Source organism: Anarrhichthys ocellatus, unplaced genomic scaffold (assembly GCF_004355925.1).
Source record: "Anarrhichthys ocellatus isolate YVR2014 unplaced genomic scaffold, GSC_Weel_1.0 scaffold39, whole genome shotgun sequence".
In the NCBI taxonomy this organism is placed as follows: Eukaryota; Metazoa; Chordata; class Actinopteri; order Perciformes; family Anarhichadidae; genus Anarrhichthys; species Anarrhichthys ocellatus.
The window spans coordinates 289,176-307,360 of NW_022280069.1; the positions used below are offsets into that span (position 1 = coordinate 289,176).

At 42.3% G+C, this 18,185-nt stretch overlaps 2 protein-coding genes across 2 annotated transcripts in view; one reads left to right on the top strand and one right to left on the bottom strand.

Moving 5' to 3' along the window:
• The window catches only part of LOC116394375 (lysosomal thioesterase PPT2-like), a 5,967-nt gene extending 1,884 nt beyond the window's left edge, over positions 1-4,083 (bottom strand). The window contains exons 1-7 of the mRNA XM_031867428.1: positions 3,767-4,083; positions 2,898-3,051; positions 1,123-1,218; positions 863-964; positions 654-737; positions 469-553; positions 141-195 (exon numbers count right to left, since the gene is read on the bottom strand). Coding sequence (XP_031723288.1) covers positions 141-195; positions 469-553; positions 654-737; positions 863-964; positions 1,123-1,218; positions 2,898-3,051; positions 3,767-3,919 — 729 coding nt within the window. The 5' untranslated portion in view covers positions 3,920-4,083. The remainder of the gene's footprint in view (positions 1-140; positions 196-468; positions 554-653; positions 738-862; positions 965-1,122; positions 1,219-2,897; positions 3,052-3,766) is intronic.
• A 1,265-nt stretch (positions 4,084-5,348) lies between these two features.
• Positions 5,349-18,136, top strand: dhx16 (DEAH (Asp-Glu-Ala-His) box polypeptide 16). Its single transcript, XM_031867427.1, has 21 exons — positions 5,349-5,591; positions 6,348-6,550; positions 6,701-6,936; positions 7,066-7,252; positions 7,355-7,411; positions 7,564-7,818; positions 7,929-8,162; positions 8,418-8,609; positions 8,788-8,898; positions 9,078-9,193; positions 9,563-9,773; positions 10,092-10,190; positions 10,679-10,831; positions 11,267-11,407; positions 11,601-11,763; positions 11,863-11,981; positions 12,673-12,740; positions 13,496-13,658; positions 14,305-14,466; positions 16,044-16,217; positions 16,530-18,136. Exons 2-21 carry the CDS (start codon positions 6,353-6,355, stop codon positions 16,656-16,658), a joined length of 3,168 nt encoding a protein of 1,055 aa, XP_031723287.1. The 5' UTR covers positions 5,349-5,591; positions 6,348-6,352; the 3' UTR covers positions 16,659-18,136.
• Positions 18,137-18,185: the final 49 nt, after the last annotated feature.

Here is an 18,185-nt window from a genome sequence, read left to right on the forward strand (position 1 = left end):
GAGAGAGAGAGAGAGAGAGAGAGAGAGAGAGAGAGAGAGAGAGAGATGTCGGCCGTTCAACAGAGGACCTAAAGTATAAATGAAACTGGGTTTCCAGTCGATACAGAAGTGATACAACAGTATACTAGTTTGCAACTTACCTCCTGTTTCCTCATTTCAACGATTTTTTCATTGCTGTCATAGAATCCAAACTGGCTGTTTAGAAAGGAGGAACCAGTCAGTTCAGGTGAGGTGGTGTCAAAGCCTTTTGCTGCAGTTTTGGCCACAAACATTTTTTGAAGGCTTTGTTAGTAACCACTTCATTGTCCGGCACTAAACCAAGGGTGTCATTTCCACTGTGGATGAGTGGGACGTGTCCTTCTCACATGCATATTTTTCCAGTTTTTGTTATAGTAGTATAAGACACAGGCACATTCAAATGACAGAGAATCAACAGTGTGTGCTAGAATTATAAAACTTTGATGAAACCTGGACTGCCACGGTGTGATGACGCCATCATCTGGTCCTCCAATCAGCACAAGCTTCTTGATGCGCAGGAAGTTTTCCCTCCATGCTGAGGAGGGGAAATGGAGACATGCATGACTTCACATTTTATACTGTACATCCACAAGTATGCTGCACACAACGGCCACAACACTAATTCATTCCCTTACCTTTCATGTCGATGTGAGGTCTCTCGCCGTTAAGAATCGGCAGAAAGTTGTTGTTTCGCAGGTAGCAGGACCTATGGTGAGGGTCTGTGCAGAAAACATAAATATATATAAATATATATCAATTTGTTGTGGTATCTTTTCGAGGGGGAATGCAATGCCACAGGCAGTTCAAATGGATTATTTTCTGCTTTTCAAATCATCATTCTCACCATTCCAGTAGTCGCAGATCGACAGATTATGTCCCATTGTGTTGTAGCAAATACGAAACACTGTCTTCTTTAAGCATGGAAATATCCACAGGTAGTCTGTATCTGTGGAGTGAGGCAGAATTTATAAATGTAGTATCTATTATAAATCAATACTGTTTAAACTTCTAGTGAATTAACTTGACACTCCTGAAATGTCACAATTCCCTGGAGGATTAATGGCTACATGCACATGCTTAAAATGTGAACTAGAGCTCGCTGACCTCCATACTGCCCGGCCTGTGGTGATGACAGCGAAACGAAGGTGTGCACGTTGTGGTGTGGAGTCACGGAGAGAAGTGCTCGACAAATTAGACCACCTTAGAAAGGAAAGGCCACAACATCAAGACAGTTCTGACAAATCAGGACTTAATATAAAATCTGATGCGGTGATACTTTGATCATTTAATCCCTCGGTAGAGATGCATCTTGTATGTTAAGAAGATATGACATTGGTAACAAAGTGGGTGCCTCCTACTGCATGTGTTGCTACCTGTATAGAAATCCCAGCAATAGCATGGCTGGTAAAACATATCAGCACTTTTGGGTGAAAATCTCCTTAAAGCCAAAAGTTGAAAGAAACAACTGTTATTTTTACTTGACCAGCAGTTTTTTCCAAAGATCAGATTTTGTATGATTTTAAATGAATAGGGCCCATTGGAGGAGATGTCTTTTGAATGATATATATACTGTAAATACACTAATGAAAATTTTGAAAAATGAAAACAAGTACACAGCTGTATATTAGACCTGAGGTTAGAAGTTAAATGTTTTCTGACTCTACTTTAGAGTACATAGAAACATATGATGTAAGAACATACTGTAAACTGCAGCGTTGAACTGTGAACTTGGGTGGTTAAAAATGGTATTATCTTGGTATGCTTGAAATGTGGAAGTGAAAGTTGAAGGCCTGTGGTATATCCAACTTTAACATGTGCGTGTGTGTGTGTGTGTGTGTTTGTATAATAAGCAGGAGAGACCTAGTGAAAGGCAAATAAGACCGTCAAGGTCATGAAATCAACAGCCTTTCCCTCTGCAACGTATTTATTTTGGACTGTATATTCCTACGTATACTCATGGTGGTTATTTTGTTAAACTGACCTTCAGGAAACAGACACTCTGTCCCCATTCTCCTGTTGTCCTTGCACTCAGCATGTACACGTTGTCAATCATCTACGTTTGACTAACAGTTTTTCACAGTGAGAGTGTGTCTATGACAGACTGAGTGTCGCCTCTAACATTCAGTTCATTAGGCTCACCTGGCTCAAACTAGTGGAGTCAGTACAGCAACAACTTCTACCGTCATGAAGGTTTTAATGTTCTGTTTGGGGTGCTGTTGACCTGTACTGCATTATACAGAGGTTTTTTATTATTTTGTCCACTCCATTTATGTAATTGAGGGTAAGTTAAACCATCAAGAGCGATTGGGGGTTGAAAAGTATCCTTTTAGACTGACAGCCATTCACAACTATTGGTAATATAGAGACTCCAGTTAACTAAACAGAGGACTCAGTTACAATCCTACATTACCAGACTCATGATGTCAGATATATTGTCTCATTTTATTCCACATATTCTTAGTCCTACTCAAAGTCTGATGCCTACATTACCCACAAGGCAACTTGGCGGCCGATAGTCGAGTCAGCGATTCACAGGCATTCAGGTGTGTTGTGGTAGCAGCGGCTAATGTAGCCTCTAGCCTGCAGTGAGGTCTCTTCTGTCTAACTCCACACCCTCAGATTTTTGTTTTCATTTTCAAACTCGTAGTCTTCAGCACAATCTGACCCGCTGACTCGAGTTGTTTTCTGTCACAAAAATAATTGTATCTTTTTTCTTATGAGCTCCTATTTCTTTTGAATGCTTTAGTGATAACTTTTAATGTGTTTAACTCTGCTCTTGCATTCCTAATTGGCCCGAGATAAATACTCAAAGACTTCTTATTACATAAAGAATGTCAGTGTGCACACAGTGTGAGTACTACGTGAGTGGGAGAGAGGACCTTGAGAGAAGCACAGCAGATGGACGCCATTAGGAGCTTTTTGCACGATGGAGTCAAAGGCTTTGCTGAAGTCTTGGACCTGCTTCCATAATGGCCTCAGACTGGCCAGGTCGTCATACAAGTCGATCACCGACACCTCGGTCCCTGGATGCACCTGGGAATGACATTTAAAAAAGGAACTGAGAGACAGAAACACAGTAAACAGTGATTAAATCAACTGTCAGCAAACTATGAGCGTGATTACTGATAATGTTATCAGCCAACTCAGCTCCTCCAAAATAAAACGGATCCTGAGGAATAGAAAATGACAGGGGAACAGAAACCATCACCTTGAAACCGCTTGCTGTTTTTCACTTCACTTGAAATCTGACTGCTTTTAGAATATTCTCACCTATTGCAGATCTAAATTCCAAAATAAATTCAATTAATGAAAACTTTGCGATTAAGTGGGAAGTTGACCGCTCGGACAGTCCAAGTGATCAATATTTATCCTCACTGATGAGTATGACATGAAAAAACAACAAGATACTCAATGGTTAATAATACATTTACTCGAGGACAGTTTTGAGGTACTTGTACTCAACTTGAGTTTTATACTTTTACTCCACTTTTTACTCCACTTTGTCACTGGCAAATATTATACTATTTCTCCTCCACATTTATTTGATAACTTAGGTCACCTGTACTTTGTAGATTCTGGTTATTAATACACAATATAATCAACTTATGCAAAATGATATATTATTATACATTACTTTAACCTACCCAGCCCCACCCTTAGGCTACCAGCTGCAACATTAACACATTTAGTAAATCCCAAAGTTAAACACTGTTTGCATATTTGCACGCTAGCTTTTGAGACGTCCTACCTTGGTTATGTAAAGAGACATCGTCTTAAACTGTTTTGGTCCATCAAAAATGCCATGCACGATGATGACAGGCCGGTACCCCTCGATGCGAACCCCTGACAGCAGCAGCAGCAGCAGCACCGGTGATCCTCGGAAAATGTGCGGAGTGTTCATGTCTCTGCGCCGGGCAGACTGGAGGATCGAGAGAAGGACCGGAGACAGGATTTCGCCTCGGGGATGATGAGGTCTTAATTCAACAGTCCTGATGAGTAGCCTACTGAAGAGTACCTATCGATTTCTTTCAACTTTTGTTTGCACACTTGGAGAGTATGCGCGCGCTTCCGTCCTCATCACTAGTGTGTCGTGTTTTCATAAATGGTGTTTAAGGTCACATCCGCTTTCGATATTCAGTTAGTGCTAACGACTCACCCAGCTAAATGTAAATGAGTATCACTTAGTCAATTAACATTTTATTATACTACTATACTAATAATAATACAGATAATAATAATAACAGCAAAGTAAAATATTTTTACAATAGTACATGATTATGACTATGTAGTAATTACTATAATTAGTATTACTATAATTAGTATTATGATTATTGATATTATTATTTTCAATTAGGCTGCAGTTTACCAATATCTGCAGCACCATTTTTGCCTACATTTACTCAATTGTAAGAGCCATTTTGTTATTGTTTTGTTTTGTACAACCTGTGGGAGCAGAGCCGCTGTCAATTAGTCCACAAGTGAATGCAGGGTCACTTGAGACGTGTTGCTGAGTAAGCAGGAGCAAACTGTTTTTGACATTTAATGAATGTAGATGTTATGATTTATTTTGTCTATGGAGAGGAAATGGATTATGACAGAGAAAGTGGTTGTCCTCTGTTTGTGTGAGAAATGAAATGCCTATATTGGAAACTGGACTTTATGGCATGCGTCTAAACAAACAATCAGCAACCGTGGTGACTTTTTTATTAAAAGCAACGGGGTCCCTACAATACTCAAGTACAATGTTGAGGTACTTGTAGCCTACTTTACTTTAGTATTTACATTTTCTTATACTCCTCTACTCTGAGGCAAATATTGTACTTTTTACTGCACAAAATGTACTTGATAACTTTAGCACGTTTAGCCTTTACAATAACCCTACCACAAATAATCTTTACAGTTACTTCCTGTAATTCGCGCCATTATTACGTTACGTTTTTTTTCTCATTTTCCAATACATGGCAAAAAAAATGAAGACAGCTATTTAGTCCTCCAATGCACTTCGTGTCAAATATGTTTCATTGCTGGTTAACAAAAAAAAAACGGTGCTGTGCCAGATAAGAGCATATAATAAATGTATACATATTGGGCAGTGGGCACATATTCAAAACGATAAAGCCTCATTTGTATTTTAAATATACAATTTCAATGAACTAATACAAAATGCAAAAACTAATTGTGACATATTTTCATTACTTTGCCTGTTCACTAGTGTCAACCCTTAAAATGATCAAATACCGCTCTGTTGTTGTTTTTCAATCGACCGCATGGGGGCAGTAAGCGCGGGAGCTTCTCCGTTGACGCAACATTTTTACATGACGTATTTCCGCTTCCGACATCAGCGTGCGTTGAGCTAAGTTAGCAAAACATGTGTTGATAATTGTGTTTATGTTGTGTTTTATTTGGGAAAATAAATCTACAAATATATATTTATACATGGCGATGGAGGGATGTATCGATTAAGTGTCCTGACCGGAAGCTCGTGAGCTACAAGTGAAGCTAACGGTTATTTTGTAGCTGGAGTTAGCGGAGTTAGCTAGCTAACAGCCTGCTGCTTCTACCACAACAACAGCGTAAGTTACTTCAGCATTGACATAAATAGTCCTAAAGTACTTAAAAGTAACGTTACTCATCAAGCCAAATGGTCCATTTCAGAATAATTATGTTATTAATTATAATCTTGATGCTTTCGTGTGTTCAGCACTTTAATGTTGCAGCTGCTACCAGTTGAGCTAATTTTTCATTTAACGCTATTTACTGGGTCGCTTGTGAAATTCAATGACGTTTTATCTATATTATTTGTTGATTATATGATATATTATTAACCTGTACAAACAAACACTTAAGTTATTAAATACATGTATTGGAGTAAAAGTATTCTGCCATAACGTCTACTTTTATGATGCCTATAATAAGTTTTCTGATGGTGTTGGTTCAATTATATTTATTAGCATTTAGTCAGTGATGTGTTGTACTGGACTGCATTGTAATGGGAGGTGTTTCTAATATCCCACCAACCTCCTGTATGTAAATTGGAAGGACATAATGTAGTCCAGTACCACCGACTGGTACTATACACTGTTTGCACAGGGTTGTTGTGGTACATGTAGTGCAAGAGTGCAACTGTTGGTGTACTCAGTCTATTATATATTTATATACGGTCTAAGTAATGCAATGTATGGGCATTAGACCCTTGCTGGGTTGTTTATTTCGGACTAAGAACAGGTTATGGTTGCCGGCTTTGGTGTAGCATTGGTGTAGCCGGCAGCTTCTTACACCTTCACCTGGATTGTGGATAACCATGTTTTTGTGTTGTGCTCCCTCATCAGGCACCATGGCAAATCTAGAGCAGTGGGTGAATGACCGTCTCCATGACATCCTCGGGTTGAGTGACAGATATGTGTCTCAATTCATGATCGGCACTGCGCGGAAAGCCTCGAGTTCTCAAGACTTTGTGGATCGTCTCGAGCAGACGGGCACGATTGACATCGAACCGAGTGTGGTTGCGTTCGCGCAAGAGCTCTTCGACAAGGTATATTCTATCGTCATTTCTTTATTTATTTATTTATAAATATGAATTTTAAAATCATTAAACAGTACGGTAGTTGCTTGCATTTTCAGTACGGCACGTTATGGTGTGAATTAAACCTCTAACAATCTTTTACCGCTGCACGTGTTACAGATTCCTCGCAAGCAGGTTGTTGAGAAACCTGCCCGGGCGATGGAACGGGAAGCCATTGAAATGGACAAGAGGAATCGGACTTACACGTTACTGGAGGACAGCGACAGTGATGTAGAAGCTGTGAAGGAAATGGAGAAAGGGAAGAAGAAAAAGGACAAAGACAGAGGAAACAGGAGGAAGCACATCAGAAAGAAGAAAGAGAGCGCGTCGTCTAGTGAGGACGAAGCACCTATAAGGTAATCCAGATATTTTATGCTAGTTTTATTTTGCTTGTTTATTTTACCTTTTAAGCTAACATAAAATTAAATCGAATCTAAATGTTGTACAGAAGCCGCAGTTTGATGCATTTTCTTTTCCAATATCAGGGGCAATTCAGGCCAAGGGGACACCAATTCTCTCAAGAAAGAAGAAGAAGAAGAAGAGGAGGAGGAGTGGGAGAAGGAGGAGAGAGAGCGACAGCAGGACATCGAAGAGAGAGATGCGTTTGCTGAGCGAGTGAAGCTGAAAGACAAAGACAAGACCCGTAACATAACAGAGAGGACGGACAAAAAGGTAGGAGAAGAGGGAATTACAATACAGCTCATGCATCTTTTTCAAAGATGACCCACACTGCCATGAAGGTAAACACCTTCGTTGTGTTATTTTTCTCTCCAGGCTTATGAGGAAGCTCAGAAGAGGCTGAAGATGGCTGAAGACGACCAGAAGAAAATGGTAGACCAGTTTCAACTTCATCTTCGTATTTTGTCGCAATCACGTGAATACTTCTTAATTGCTGCTCTCCTGGGAGTTAGAATATGATGTTACCAGAGTTCAAACTGTGTACTGAAGTTTCTGATCCTTTGTCGTCTTCTTTCCTTCTGTAGTTGCCGGAGTTGAGGAAGCGCTCTCACTGGGATTATCTAAAGAAGAGAGAGTCAGAGAAGATGGAGGACCTGGAGGCAGAGATCAATGATGACGAGTACCTTTTCCATACAGAGGAGCTGACAGAGAGGGAGCAAAAGGAGTTGGACTACAAACGCACCCTGCGGGACCTGGCTAAAGATTACAAAAAGGCCGGTGCCAAGGAACATGAGGAGAGGAAGAACAGATACTACATGCCAGAAGAGAAGAGAAACAAGGTAGGAACGAGGGATATCACATACTGACACAACGTGCAGAAACAGTCACTCACTCAAGTGTGCATTGGTTCCATTGTTCACCTCGTTCCCTCCCTCTCCCCGCTGACCAGGAGGTGCCCCAGAGGGACCTGGAGCTGGAGGAAAGTCCCATGGAGCTGGGAGGAGAGCAAGGCCGCTGGGAGGAGGAGAGGCTGAAGACGGCCTCCCTCAGCTTCGGTGCCAAGAGGGAGCGAGAGCAAGGGATGAGGCAGGAGCAGGATAGGTACCAGCTGATCCTGGAGGAGGAGGAGCTGATCGAATTTGTCAGCACTGCCATGACCATGAAGGGAACTAGGACGGAGCAGGTGGGGTTCATTTGGTACCGTCTGAGTCGTTTGAGTTGCATTGTGGGAAGTGTGTGGTGTTACACTATTGTGCCGGACCAAAGGCAGCTCCGTTATCATGTAAACACTGCAGGAGTTCCTACACTCTCATTCTAGTTCTCTCAGTCTCAGTGTGGTCCACACGGGAGCTGTTGCTGAGTCAAGGGCGACACCTAGTGGTAAAATTCGGTATGTCGGTCCAAAGTGAACCCGTTCTTCTGACCCTGCTGTGTTCAGGATCAGGAGGCCCTGGCTCTGTCCCAGGCAGAGCTGAAGAAACAGTCCATGCAGGAGGTCCGTCGCAGCCTGCCCATCTTCCCCTACAGAGAGGACCTGCTAGCTGCCATCAGCGAGCACCAGATTCTCATCATTGAGGGGGAGACGGGCTCCGGAAAGACCACTCAGATTCCTCAGTACCTCCTGGAAGACGTGAGTGCAGAATCTAACAATAACAACATCAACATATACTGGCATTATAGATGACCAGCATACATAACTACAGTCCACTGAAATACTACAAGTCAGCATTACTACATACTAATTAGGAAAAGTACAGATTAAAAAGTCAGTTATGATTCCACCCATCAACTTATTGTTTCTCTCTCAGGGCTACACAAACGGAGGCATGAAGATCGGATGTACACAGCCTCGCAGAGTGGCAGCCATGTCAGTGGCGTCCAGAGTGGCACAGGAAATGAGCGTCAAGCTCGGGAATGAGGTGAGCTAGGAACATAGTCACGCCGATCCCATTTCTCTGTCACACACTTCAATAATAGTTTAATATTTATTCTAGATGGGTCAAACGGATGCAATGTTAGATCTGTACAGCAATGAATACAGTATTGTTGACTGTTTCCTGAATCAATGTTTTCACATTTCCTTCACTGCTTCATGCAGGTGGGTTACAGTATTCGTTTTGAGGACTGCACGTCGGAAAGAACAGTGCTCAAGTACATGACGGACGGCATGCTGCTCCGAGAGTTTCTCACCGAGCCCGACCTGGCCAGCTACAGGTAATGAATCGTTCATCGATGTTCAGAAAATATTACTCATCACACGTTGCAAATTCAACTTTCAGTTAGGGACAAGTGTCGCTGAATCATCGGGCACTGTATTTACTTTATTATCTCTAACCTTCCACTGCCTGATTTCGACACGTCTTTTTCTGCCCATAAACTTCCCACAGTTCCTCTCTGTCGTTTCTCACATTCCTAGTGATTATGTCCATACATGTTTTATTGAACACCTGTCGGTATCACTGTACGGGTCGTGCTCAATCCTGCCATCTCCTCACAATCTCTCTCTCTCTCTCTCTCTCTCTCTCTCTCTCTCTCTCTCTCTCTTTCTCTCTTTCTCTCTCTCTCTCTCTCTTTTCCCCAAAGTGTGGTCCTCATAGATGAAGCCCATGAGCGAACGCTGCACACAGACATCCTGTTTGGTCTGATTAAGGACATCGCCAGGTTCAGGTCAGACCTGAAGGTGCTGGTGGCCAGCGCCACTCTGGACACTGAGCGCTTCTCCCGCTTCTTTGACGACGCGCCCGTCTTTAGGATCCCCGGCAGGAGGTTCCCCGTCGATATCTTCTACACTAAAGTAGGAACTAGCATATTCTTTCAATGCTTAATATCGTAGTTATTTCATTTCTTTTTAAATATTTGGTGATTAATTGCTGTTAGATGGAAAATAAATGGGGATATAAAAACACTGAATGAAAAATAGCCTTCTTTTTTTCCTGGCTAAAACATTATTCCTAAACAATTTCTTTTGTTTTCTCACTCATTTATACACATTTGTATATTTTGAAGAGAAATAAAGACCAAATGTTTCTCAGTCAGTTGGTCAAATGAGTCCAGACAATGACTGCTCCCAAAAACCAAACTGTCCTGTTGATCTCTATGTTGTGTTCTCAAGGCTCCAGAGGCAGACTACCTGGAAGCCTGCGTGGTGTCGGTGCTACAGATCCACGTCACCCAGCCTATCGGAGACGTCCTGGTCTTCCTCACTGGACAGGTATAGTTTATATATCGAGCATGGGCTTCTTCAAGAGTCTGGGCAAGAGATTCAAAGTTTTAGACCTGGTTATAATGGGAGATTGGTGGTCTCCTCCTCCTTATGTTGGGTGCATTTTCTGCATGTTGATTTTGAACAAAATAATTTCCCTCACAATTGCGTAGCTTAAAGAAAACCTTTTTTCCTCGTTTTTTCTGTTCTTACCTCGGGGACCAACATCTGTAGAATATTGTGAGGGTGCAGGCCATATTGTTTTTTACACATGTATGTTAGCAGATAAAATGAGGTAAAGTCTCCTCTAATAATGCTCATAATCAGTTATTACTTCATGAGTTCTTTGTGACGCCAGAGAACATAAACACATCGGTGTCGGTAAAGAATGAAAAGATCTACAAGTGTGGGAGGAAGGGATGTTGCTCCGAAGGGTAGATTCTTCTTATTTTTCTTTGTGTGTTGGTCGACTCTTAAACCTCTTGTGCTTCTTGTAGGAGGAGATCGAAACGTGCTGCGAGCTGCTCCAGGAGCGATGCAGGCGGCTCGGCTCTAAGATAGCAGAGCTGCTGGTCCTTCCCATCTACGCCAACCTGCCGTCGGACATGCAGGCGAAGATCTTCAACCCCACTCCGCTGGGAGCCCGTAAGGTGAGACGATGTCCCCTTCCTGTGCAGAATACGTGGGGGACTGTTATTGTTTCCTAATACAATGATTCCTCTGGATGTGATAGGTCACTGCAGGATTAATATTTCACCGTGGCAGATAAAATGCTCAGTAGACTTTGACAACAAGTTTGTTTCTTTGAGACCTAAATGAAGACAATAGCTCTCTGCTATCTGTTTTCTGTATCGGTTGTGTCATAAATCAGATTAAATGTCAATGCTGTTATTCACCACTAGAGGCCGCTGTAGTACAAAAACTTGATTTTGTATGGAGACAGATTAAAGTCTTGTCTTGATGTTTTCCTCACGTCTTTCTTCCCGTTGTTACACAGCTGGATTTAATCTTCCTTCTGGTTTGTTTGAGCGTCGCTTACTCACTTTATCTCGCGGCACTGTGTGTTCTCTCCCTGTCAATCAAAGGTGGTGGTGGCTACCAACATAGCAGAAACCTCACTGACCATAGATGGCATCATCTACGTCATTGACCCAGGCTTCTGCAAACAGAAGAGCTACAACGCCCGCACCGGCATGGAGTCACTCATCGTTACGCCCTGCTCACGGGTAACTGCTCTCTGTTCTTGTTACAGCGAGAAGGTGTCGTGTAGTGAACGCACATGTTTTCATTCTCTCAGGCTACAAGTTGTGATATTGTGTATGAGGACTTAAGTCCAAGTGTTGCGTTTCCTGTCTGTATTAGTTTCTAAATGTTTTGTCACCTCCTTCTGTTTTTTTTTTTTTTCTGTTCCTCTCTCAGGCTTCGGCCAACCAGAGGGCAGGCCGTGCAGGCAGAGTGGCTGCTGGGAAATGTTTCAGGCTTTACACAGCCTGGGCCTTTAAACACGAGATGGAGGAATCGACGGTGCCCGAGATTCAGAGGACCAACTTGGGGAATGTAGTCCTGCTGCTGAAGAGTTTAGGTGAGGAGCGGAGGGGCTCATATAATGACTAATAAGATGATGGCGTGGTGTTATTTGGTGGCTGTGGGTGTCTAATAAGCTAATACTTTTTGCTTGTAGGCATCAATGACCTCATTCACTTTGACTTCATGGACCCGCCTCCTCATGAGACTCTGGTGTTAGCGCTGGAGCAGCTCTATGCCCTGGGAGCGCTCAACCACCTGGGAGAGCTCACCAAGGTACAAACCCAGGGCCTACACTCATTATCAGCTATAGCTGACATCTTTATAATAACTGTGTAGCAAATGGAAATGTGAAAACAATGGGAAAGGGGTGGAATTGTGAATTGGGCCGCAATGGTTTGTCACGATTGAAAAGTGGGTCCCCAGACAAAAAACTGGTATAGACCTCCAACAATCATTCACGTTCCCACAATTATTGTCCTAATAACCAGTTACAACAAGCAGCGTGTTAATTGTTCCCCCCCACTCCATCCTGTTGATCCAGTCAAATCAACAGGATCATAAGCAAAGAGAACAAACATATTTTACATTCTGAACGTCACAGAAAACATACTATATTCTTTGCTTTGGCACATATAATCCATGTCCATCGTCACAATGGTTCGTCTGTGTGTTTGCGTGGGGTTCTGTACATACCCGAGGCTACTGATGCTGTTTCCTGGCAGCATTGAAGAGTCGCTTCCTTGTCGAAAAGTGCTGATGCATGAGATGACTCACTCACTACTTCAAGCTTTTATTTCCACTCTCGTCTTGTTCATCAGTGATTATCAAGGATGTGGGGATGTTTTTCAGGGAGTGTGTCTGACATTGCATCATTGGTGACTACCGTAGTGCCGGTTATTGTTTATTTAATGAATGACTGGAGTCAAATGTCTTCAACTGTTTGCTCTTGTTTGTCGGGGTTCAGCTGGGTCGCAGGATGGCTGAGCTCCCGGTGGACCCCATGCTGAGCAAGATGGTCCTGGCCTCTGAACAGTAAGTCTCCAGTCTGATAAAGTCTTCAGTCTATGTTCATTTGACAGGACCTGTATGAAGTATAAGATGCATTCAATCAATTACAGACATTGGTTTTCCTACATCTACCAAACTCCTCCAGGCTTTGTGCTCACACTTTTTCAATAAGGTTTGTGTTGACAGGTTATAGATGAGGATGTATATAAACGATAACAGACAAGTCAAAATAATATTTAAATGATATAAAGAGCAAAATCTGACTTATATTTGTTGTAAATATGGGTTTGAGGATCAATTTTTCACGCAGGAGAATATTCATAATGTATCTCTAAGGGAGGAATTGATTCATAAGGTTAAATGTGACATGAGATCTGGAGTAAACCAAAGCTACGTACTTATTGTGAAATAGACAATGAGCTCAGATTTGGCCTGGTATACTTCCTCTTTATTTTGACACAGTTCAGTGCTTTTGAAGACGGAAGTTGAACTCGTCCAGTGTGTGTGAGCTGCATGCATTAATGACATTAGTGTGATTTAGTTTTTTACTGCCCTTTGTATTGTTAACTTTGTGACATGTTTGTTGAATGATAAAAAGGAAACTAGTACATAAAGAAAATGCTGACTCTTGGCCTGAGAGAAATTCCCAACTTATTGAGTGGATGCCGTTTAGGGAGATTGTATAAGTAAGGGGTGGAGGATTACTGTTTCTCTGCCTTTTCTTTATTCCTCTGTGCATGTTTATATACTTCTGTTTTATATTTTCCTTCCCTTTTAAGGTACAAGTGTTCAGAGGAAGTGTTGACGATAGCTGCCATGCTGTCAGTAAACAACTCTATTTTCTACCGGCCCAAAGACAAAGTGGTTCACGCCGACAATGCCAGAATGAACTTTGTGGTGCCGGGAGGAGACCACCTGGTGCTGCTCAACGTCTACACACAGGTACCAGCTGCTAACAGCAGTTAGAGCTAAATAACACTTACCAATCTAATGGGATCCAATCCACCTGCAATAAATCCTGTCTGTATAAAGCTTATAATGCATAACTGTCAGTGAGGTTTTCTTTCAGCTCTACATAAATCTTAGTTAGTGTTGGTATTTATTGAGCACTAGGAATTGCGTTAGTGCTCATGATTTGTGTCTAAAAGCAACTGTTGCAGTTTACAGTTATCAAACCTTTTTGGCTTTCATGACAATCCATCCAATAGTTATCGGCACATTTCACTCTCAACCTGCTGGTGGCGCGAGAGGAAAAGTCTCGGGATCACCAAAGTCATTAGGATTCATCCTCAGGGGAACATGAATGTGTGTACAAAATCTCAATCCATCCAATAGTTGTTGAGATATTTCAGTCTGGACCAAAGTGGTTGACCTGCCATCCTGAGCATGGCTGAAACAGAGATGAGAGAAAAGACAGGAAAAATATGCACGACTTTTTATGTAGCAGAACTAAGTTTTTCTGCTTTGCCTCCAGTTATACATCTCTCGATCCTTCAGATTTATCCTGCAACCCCTTGTGGGAACCACTGTCTTAGTCCAGAGCGCAGGTGTTATGCTAACAGCCGCTCATGGTGTCTTTCTCCCGCAGTGGTTGGAGAGCGGCTACTCCACGCAGTGGTGCTACGAGAACTTCATCCAGTTCCGCTCCATGAGAAGAGCCCGGGACGTCAGGGACCAGCTGGAGGGTCTGATGGATCGCATTGAGGTGGAGGTGGTGAGCTCACAGGGAGACAGCTTGCCCATTCGCAAGGTCAGTGAGACGGAGAAAGGCCCTCTGAGTTTTACCACAGCTCCCTGACAAAAACAGGGAACCTTGATTGATGAGTCCTTGTGAACGTGGCTGCGTTGGTTTGATCACGTCAGATTGAATGTTATGCAGGCAGAAGTGAGTTGGGCTGTAACTGTCAAAGGGAGGAAGCTGTAACTATGACAATGGTGAAAAGCGGATATAAAAGCACTGAAGAGTTCAACCTGTGGCACGCAAGAGCGACTCAAAAACATGGTGAAGATGGTGCCTCGAACAGTGCTTGTCAATATTTGCTCCTTTTTTTGTTGTTGACTCCACCTCAGGCTTTAACACATGGCTCAATGAGTGACAAGAGTTTGAAACCTGACCCAGTGAGGGACCCGACTAATAATGCACGGAAGACCGCAAGCTGTTTGCGTTAGCTTTAACCGTCAGCATGGTCATACTTTGGAATATCCTGTTGTACCCTCAAGTTGAATTTAATCCTGTATGTCTCCATAAGGAGGTGAAAGGTCACCCTCGGATACAGCGAGTTTTTGCTCAACAACACTAAGCGGGTGGATGCTTCCTGGCACAAGAGAGTTTTATCAAGATAATAATAATAATAATATATCAATTTTCTATAGCGCTTTACAAGGCAGAGACAAACGGAACAAACAAACAGAAAAAGATACTGAGATTTTTAAAAAATTATCTCGTTCTTCAAATTAAAAGTACAATGAACAGTCAGCGAACAGAGGCTGTGTGATCAGCCTTCTCATATCAGGGTCTGTGTGTTATGAACGCACCCCTAAACCACTTGAGATAAGAAAGGGCGTTTGTTTTAATAGTCGGGTTACACCTTCTTTCATCACATGCTGCCTTTGCCTGTGTCGAATGTCCTGCAGACAAATAGGCAAAAGCAATCCTGTAACTTATTTGTTGTATTAAAATAAAGGTTAATACATAATTAAACAAATATAGAGCTAATATCTAAGGGGAAAAAAAGGGTATTGTTGTTAATATTTCTTTCTTTTATGAGACTTTAAACATTTATTAGTCTTTGAGTTTTATCCATAAAGTGGCTTTAGTAGCATTGTGTGTGTTCCTTGTTGTAAGCATGGGGCTGACGTGCTGAAGTTTCTTGAATGTGCCTCTAGCATCCAGAATGAAGAAGGGAATTCCAATCATTTTACGACACGTTTGAGTGATTCAGCATTTACTTGCCAAACCCGTTAAGTGAAAGCACCGACTGAAGTCAGATAAGAATACTATTGTTGCTGTCCAATGAAAACCATGTAGCTTTTTTGTGTGGAGAAAATCCTCCTACTTCTCAAGCAATGTATTAAAAACCCAATGGCTTAGTTTGAAAACAAATGCGTTGTTACAAAGCTGAAAATGCTTTTTTTCTTTGCTCTTGAGAGACATGGTTTTCACAGGACAGCGACAATATGCGGTACTTAATAGACTGACAACAAGAACGTCACAGCATGTTATCCTTTGTGCGATTCCTCTTTGATTGTTCAACAAGTTATACCTCAAAACTCAGCCCCTGACTTTACGATCTATTTTAATAAACCCCTCTCTTGTCCCTCTCCCAGGCGGTGACGGCGGGATATTTCTACCACACGGCGCGACTGAGCAAAGGCGGCTACAAGACGGTGAAGCACCAGCAGACGGTCTACGTGCACCCCAACAGCTGTCTGTTCGAGGAGCAGCCGCGCTGGATCATCTACCACGAGCTGGTCTTCACCACCAAGGAGTTCATGAGACAGGTCTGACGTCGTACTCTTTGCTTTTAAATACTCGCCAAAAATCTCCCACAAATATTTGCAGAGTTTGGAGATGATAGGTAGCAGTCTGCTTTTCATAAGGTTGTCGGCTGATGTGGAAGACAAACATGAAACACAGAAAGAGCTGTTGTTTAAAATGTAAATAACATGGTGACACAGAAAGCTTCCACAGAATAGTGTGTTGTGGGTATGACACAGCACATTAAAGAGGAAGTGTTCCTGGACAATATTTAACTCTCTTTATATCTCCACACATCGATTAATCTCTCTCTATCCCTCTCCCTCTGCACACAGGTGATTGAGATAGACAGTGGCTGGCTGCTTGAAGTGGCTCCTCACTACTACAAGAGCAAAGAGCTGGAGGACAGCAGCAGCAAGAAGATGCCCCGCAAGCAGGGCAAAGCTAAGGAGGAGCTGGGCTAAAGAGAGGGCCGAGGCAGGGGGGACAGATGGTGAAGAAAAACAGTGCAGGGGGCACACTCCTTGCCCTTCTCAGGGCAGGGTAAAAGTAAATACAATGACTTAGATTTTTATAAAAATAAAGAAGAAAAGTGTGGAATTGTGGTTGCAGCTACATTTGTCTTCAGTTGTAGCTTGAGATGGCATTTTGGACCACATTTTGGCCATGTGGAGCAGAGGGACGGGTCCAGCGGGAAGTGGGTGACAAAGTCACTCACTGGGTTAATCATAAACCGGCTGTGTCAGCTGGGCCACAACAAGGAAACATGAATGCACTTGGATCTGAGTTTCCTGATCTGAGACTGCAGCGGCGCAGACTCTCTGGGTGGGTCCCACAGCTCATTGAAGAACGAGACGGTAGCTTTGTTTTCCAGGTGCTTTTCAACGGCCACCAAGCTCTTTGTTGAGTCCAATTGTGTATTTGTGAAACCAGCACACTGTTAAAGTGTGCAAATTACCGGGGAAGCTGAAAAGACTAATTTCTAAATAAGGAGTTTCACTCTTGTGTGAGGCTCTGTAACGTGTTTATTGTCATTTTTTTTTTCTACAGCAATAAACTTTTTACAACCACTTTTTGTGACCTGGTTTGCTGGTTTGACCTGGTCTTATTATTTACTACCTTTCAACTCGGGTTTCTTTGTTGTTGTAATTACACCAGGAAGTTTACTACAGATGTTTAGCTTGTATTTAGGCGCAGCATTTGAAGAGGCTCCTGTCGTCCTCTTGTCATGCTGGTTTGCAACAAAAGGACTGTGTGCTTTTGAGAGAAGTTTTACAAAATGAATATCAAAGCATCCAAAGATACAGATGTGACCTCTTTAACTCATTTTTAACTATTTAAAAAACAACCAAAAACTTTTTTTTTTTTTGCTAATTGTCAACTTGTAAGCCAATGCAAAATATGAGCTGTTTGACAAAGCAAACAACTTCTTATGCTGTTAATATGTAAATCAGTTCTGGCCCTAACATGCATTCAATTAAGTCTGGTTTTGATGGAAAGGGTGGAACTGGGACTGTGCTGTGATGACAGGCTAAACTTACGCTGCTGGTCTTGTTTGGGAGGTAAACCCACAAAGTGTGAAGAGAGCAGTGCAGCTATGACAGGTATGAGGCGCTCGTACCTGTAGTGTTGATGGCACTGGTGAATGCAGCGACAGTGGAATTTCCCCAACAGTCACTGCTGCTGTTCTTGATTCATATCGCACAAAGTCGCATAGAGTAAAACTCTTATGTGCTTCTCTATCATGTGACGCTCCACGCCACTAATATCTGACAAACAGCTATACGAGTTTGATTCTCAAATGTAATCAACCAATAAGAGCATGCAGCTGTAGTTACACAGAGCTGCCTCTAATGATGTGTATTCTGCTACGTGTGGACACACATCAGATACCTGATTTTCTACAAATGCAACACACAGACACAATAACAAAAAAATACCTGGCTCACCTGAGCAGGTCCAACTGGTCTGACCAGAGAAGAGAAAAGGGG

Excerpts from the sequence above, each read along its gene's own strand:
- dhx16 (XM_031867427.1), top strand. The coding sequence starts at position 6,353 with ATGGCAAATCTAGAGCAGTGGGTGAATGACCGTCTCCATGACATCCTC. Across the intron at positions 14,467-16,043 it reads ACAGCTTGCCCATTCGCAAG|GCGGTGACGGCGGGATATTT; the intron begins GTCAGTGAGACG and ends TCCCTCTCCCAG. Across the intron at positions 16,218-16,529 it reads CCAAGGAGTTCATGAGACAG|GTGATTGAGATAGACAGTGG; the intron begins GTCTGACGTCGT and ends CTCTGCACACAG.